This window comes from Borostomias antarcticus (genome assembly GCF_949987555.1).
Source record: "Borostomias antarcticus genome assembly, chromosome: 16".
In the NCBI taxonomy this organism is placed as follows: domain Eukaryota; kingdom Metazoa; phylum Chordata; class Actinopteri; order Stomiiformes; family Stomiidae; genus Borostomias; species Borostomias antarcticus.
In genome coordinates this window covers 3,196,534-3,201,533 of record NC_140249.1, presented here as the reverse complement: position 1 = coordinate 3,201,533, position 5,000 = coordinate 3,196,534, and the positions used below count along the sequence as shown (strand labels likewise).

The following is a 5,000-nucleotide window of genomic DNA, read 5'->3' as shown; positions in this document are numbered from 1 at the left end:
GGCGACCGCCGGCTCAAGAATTCCCAGCACTAACATTCGTCTTCTCTTGAGAGACGGGCTCCGTCTTTGTTCTGGTGCAGCCGGGTTGCCAGGTCTGCCGGTAACCCCCCCCCCCCCACACCCTCCCGTCTCTGACACAGATGGTTCACCGTGGAAACAGAGTCAGACCTGGATGCCAGTCCTCTGTGTTCCGAGAAGGCTTGGATAATGGCTATGGTCCACTGTACGTCCATTCATAGGTTACAATTGCTTTATAAAACAAAAATAAAACAAAATAAGAAAGAAAAGTAATTACTCTTTTCTCTAGGCAGCAATATTGGTCTCAGTGTTATAACAATTCTGCTTTTAAAAAAGCATAAAACAACATAAAACACAATCCTCCTCAGATGGAAGGCGGTCACTGTTCGGGTCAGATGCCGTGTCATGGTTGAAATGGAGTTTGACTTTTAAAGCAAATAGTTTTTTTGTGTGTTTTTTTTTACATAACGTTGTCTGTTTTCTGTAGCATCACATTTTCAGCTCCTGGGGTCAGCTCAGCCAATAGAGGACATTCTTACTGGCCTAGGGTTGAAAGCTCCTCTCTGATTGGAGCATTACATCCAAGTATGTGGTCCTTTGCAAGGGGCTGTGGGAGTTTACAAACCTTTTTTCACATTCCATGTCAGGCCAGAGGGGGGGAGAGAGGGAGAGAGAGAGAGAGAGAGAGAGAGCGAGAGAGAGAGAGAGAGAGAGAGGTTGAGGTGGGACTGTGAACGGTTATCTGGATCAACTCATATATGAAGAGCAGAATATGGGTGATCAGCCACACCCCAGCTCTCCATGGCAACCCCTCTAACCCTGTCTCACTCCAGACCGCCAACCTGTCGCTCTCTCTCTCTCTCTCTCTCTCTATCAGTCTGTCTACCTGTCTCTCTCTCTCTATCTCTGTCCGTCTGTCTGGTCTCTGGCCCGAGGCCAACTGTAAGTGACTCAACGTCCCGCAGGTCTCTGTGTTCAGCTGAACGTGACTCAACGTCCCGCAGGTCTCTGTGTTCAGCTGAACGTGACCCGACGTCCGGCGGGCTCCCGTGTCCAGGCCCCGCCCCGTGTTCAGGCCCCGCCCCTCTGGCTACCAGCGGTTGACGATCTGGTTTATGTAGTCCTCCGTGGGGAGCCTGGGGCCGTTCTCCTCCGTCCTCCCCCCTCCTCCTCCTCCTTCCTCCTCGGGCTCCTCCCCGTCGCCGTCCCCTGGCAGGCGTGCCCGGGCGGAGGAGGGCCACAGCCCCACGGCGAGGCCCAGCCCCTGGCGGCCCGGCTGGCCCGGCCCGTGGCTCCGGAGGCGCTGGAGCCGGCGCTCGCGCTGCCGGGTGAACTGGTAGCGCTGCTGGAAGAGGTCGCGGGCGTAGTCGTACAGCTCCATGTCCAGCTCGTTCAGCTCCTCGATACGCTGCACCTGGGGGGACGGGGACGGGGGGGGGGGACACAGCGTCAGACGGGTGAGTGGACAGAACGCGCCGCCCGGCGTGAGACGGACAGAGGCGACGGGAGACGACGAGGGGTCTACGGGTTCGCGGAGGAAATACAGTAACAGCGATTGGATTTCATTGTAGATTTTGAAAAGTGTTAACGACAAAATCCCGACCCCTCCCTTCAGGCCTCCCTCCGAAGCTACTCCTCCAAACTGGGTGGAAACAAATGACCGTTGCTAGGCAGGTACTGTAGGTAAGCCATCCAATCATTTCAAGTTGGCAACTCAAAATGATTGGACGCATTATCACAGTCCTGCGACTTCCACAGATTACAGATTTATTTCATTGCAGCGTCAGAGCACTTTATGGATTGATTGCCGCCAGGATGTAATAGAAATTGCAAAAAAAACAAAAACAAAAAGGGCTTCTGAGCCAAACTGCACACTGCACCTTTAAGAGACCCAAACTGCATACTGCACCTTTAAGAGACCCAAACGTTAACATGCGTTTACATGCTTTGCCTATTCTACTAGTCCAGCCTGAGTCTGTATGACCCTGAGTCTCCACTGACCGTGGTGTTGTCCAGGTCGACGCCCGCCGCCCGCGTGCTGTTGTACTGCATGAAGGGGCGTATGAAGCGCAGACGGAAGGTTCTCTCGAATAGGAACTGGGTCTTCCTCTGGTACTCCGTCAGGCCGAAGAACGCCATGTCCCTCAGGTTCTTCTTGGCCGAGTCCAGCAGCAGCTGGGCCCGTTTCTTCTCCGGCACCGTGGACATGTTGTAGCAGCCCACCAGGCTCAGGTCCGCCAGCATGCGCACCTGCCGGGGAGAGGACGAGGCGTTGGGGTGTGTCGGTCAGTGTGTGCGTGTGTAGGTCTGTGTGTGGGTGTGTGTCTGTGTGTGGGTGTGTTGGTCTGTGTCTGTGTGTGGGTGTGTCGGTCTGTGTGTCTGTGTGTGGGTGTGTCGGTCTGTGTGTGTGTGGGTGTCTGTGTGTGTGTGTGTGTGTGTGTGTGGGTGTGTCGGTCTCTGTGTGCGTGTGTGTGTGTCTGTGTGTGGGTGTGTTGGTCTATGTGTGTGTGTGTGTCTGTGTGTGGGTGTGTTGGTCTGTGTGTGTGTGTGTGTCTGTGTGTGGGTGTGTTGGTCTGTGTGTGGGTGTGTGTGTCTGTGTGTGGGTGTGTCGGTCTGTGTGTGTGTGTCTGTGTGTCTGTGTGTGGATGTGTCGGTCTGTGTGTGTGTGTGTGTGGGTGTGTCAGTCTGTGTCGCTCTGTGTATTGGAGTGTGTGTGTCTGTGTGTGTGTCTGTGTGTGGGTGTGTTGGTCTGTGTGTGGGTGTGTCGGTCTGTGTGTGTGTGTGTGTGTGTGTGTGTGGGTCTATGTGTGTGTGCGAGCGGGGGATGTCATAATAACACTACACACACAAAGACCAGCCAGTTGAGTTTGCTTTGTGTGTGTATTTGTGCTCATGTGAGTGTGCATTTGTCAGTGTGTGTGTGTGTGTGTGTGTGTGTAACCCAGTGAAACGTGAGAGTAGCTGGTGAAACTCACTCCTCAAAGGAGTGCTGACAGTCCCTCCAAGACAGATGTCCCTACTGGCGCAACTGTCAGCGTGACCCCGCCTCCCAAGCGGGAGAACCGGTTGACAAAACAGATGGGTTACATATGAAGAGTTCGTTTGCAAAAACAGATATGTGCATTTTGATAAATCATTTTTTCAATCAAATGTCAACATTAAATATCAATTAAATTACAGTTGGGTTGTTTTGATTAAATAAAGAAGACTCTTCTTTACGTAATCAAAACCATCAAACTGTTATTTAATTGATATTTAATGTTGACATTTGATTGAAAAAATTATTTATCAAAATGTATCAAAATGCACATATCTGTTTTTGCAAATGAACTCTTCATATGTGTGTGTGTATGTATGTATGTGCATGTGTGTGTGTATCTGCGTGTGTGTGTTTGTGCATGTGTGTGGTATGTGTGCGTGTATGTACACGTGTGTGTGTGTATGTGCATGTGTGTGTATGTGTGTGTGTGTGTGTGCGTGTATGTACGCGTGTGTGTGTATGTGCATGTGTGTGTATGTACATGTGTGTGTGTGTGTGTACCTGTCTGTTGTTGGCCAGGTTGTAGGGACAGTCCATGAACTGCTGCAGGGTGCAGCCCGACCAATCGGAGCCCTCGTAGCAGGCGGGGAGCTCCTCGGGGGTGGGGGTCCGCCCGTCGCACATGTGCAGAGAGGTCTTCCACGTGGCCCCCCGCTGGACGTGGCGCCACTCGCTCAGGTAGCGAGACACAGGGTCCCTCAGCAGCGTGATGTAATAGAACTTCCTGTCAGAGAGAGAGAGAGAGAGAGAGAGAGGAGAGAGAGAGAGAGAGAGAGAGAGAGAGAGAGAGAGAGAGAGAGAGAGAGGAGAGAGAGAGAGAGAGAGGAGAGAGAGAGAGAGGAGAGAGAGAGATAGAGCGAGACAAGAGAGAGGAGAGAGAGACGAGAGAGAGGGGAGAGAGGGGAGAGAGACGAGAGAGAGGGGAGAGAGAAGAGAGAGGGGAGGATGAGTTTAACAGATAAGAATTCCATACCGGCACGCTTCTCTGCGGCGCAGTTCCTGGAACGCCCAGGTGGGGGCAGCGTTGGCACGGCTCGCTACGGCTGCTTCCCTCAGAGAACAATGAGAGCCGGGTCACGGCAGAGACTGGGTCCACGCCTAATAAATCACCCCAGAATACTAACACTGAGGAAACCATACACCAAGAACAGAGGGATGAAACTACAAGCTTTAATAGAGGGGAGGGGAGGGGGAGAGAGAGAGAGAGAGAGAGGGAGAGCGAGAGAGAGAGAGAGAGAGATAGAGAGAGAGAGATGGGGGGGGGGGGAATATATATATATGAGCCTGACAAAGCAACATTCGAAATGCGTCGCTCTATTAAAATTCATTATCAGATCCCTGCCTAAGAGTGCGGTATGTTACTACTTCTCTGATATTTATATATATATATATATATATATATATATATATATATATATAGAGAGAGAGAGAGAGAGAGAGAGAGAGAGAAAGAAGGGAATAGAGAGAAAGAGATAAAGAGAGAAGGGAATAGGGAGAGAGAGAGGGAGAGGGGGGAAGAGAGAGAATGGAATAGAGAAAGAGAGAAGGGAATAGGGGAGAGAGAGAGGGAGAGGGGGGAAGAGAGAGAGAATGGAATAGAGAGAAAAGAGAGAAGGGAATAGAGAATAGAGAGAAAGAGAGAAGGGAATAGAGAGAGAGAGGGAGAGGGGGGAAGAGAGAGAGGAAGAGAGAGAGAGAGAGAGAGAGAGAGAGAGAGAGAGAGAGAGAGAGAGAGAGAGAGGGAGAGGGGGGAAGAGAGAGAGGAAGAGAGACAGAGAGAGGGAGAGGGGGGAAGAGAGAGAGGAAGAGAGAGAGGAAGAGAGAGAGAGAGAGAGGGAGAGGGGGGAAGAGAGAGAGGAAGAGAGAGAGACAGAGAGAGAGAGGGGAAGAGAGAGAGGAAGAGAGGTTGCAGATTTGTCAGGGAGAGCTGGTCTGGGTCACT

The 5,000-nt window shown here is 51.7% G+C and overlaps 1 protein-coding gene across 1 annotated transcript in view; it reads right to left on the bottom strand.

Annotated features, from left to right (window-relative positions):
• The window catches only part of hs6st1a (heparan sulfate 6-O-sulfotransferase 1a), a 49,984-nt gene that overhangs the window by 1,457 nt on the left and 43,527 nt on the right, over positions 1-5,000 (bottom strand). Inside the window, exons 2-4 of the mRNA XM_084450922.1 lie at positions 3,560-3,782; positions 2,020-2,268; positions 1-1,432 (exon numbers count right to left, since the gene is read on the bottom strand). The exon at positions 1-1,432 is cut by the window's left edge and continues 1,457 nt beyond it. Coding sequence (XP_084307048.1) covers positions 1,109-1,432; positions 2,020-2,268; positions 3,560-3,782 — 796 coding nt within the window. The 3' untranslated portion in view covers positions 1-1,108. The remainder of the gene's footprint in view (positions 1,433-2,019; positions 2,269-3,559; positions 3,783-5,000) is intronic.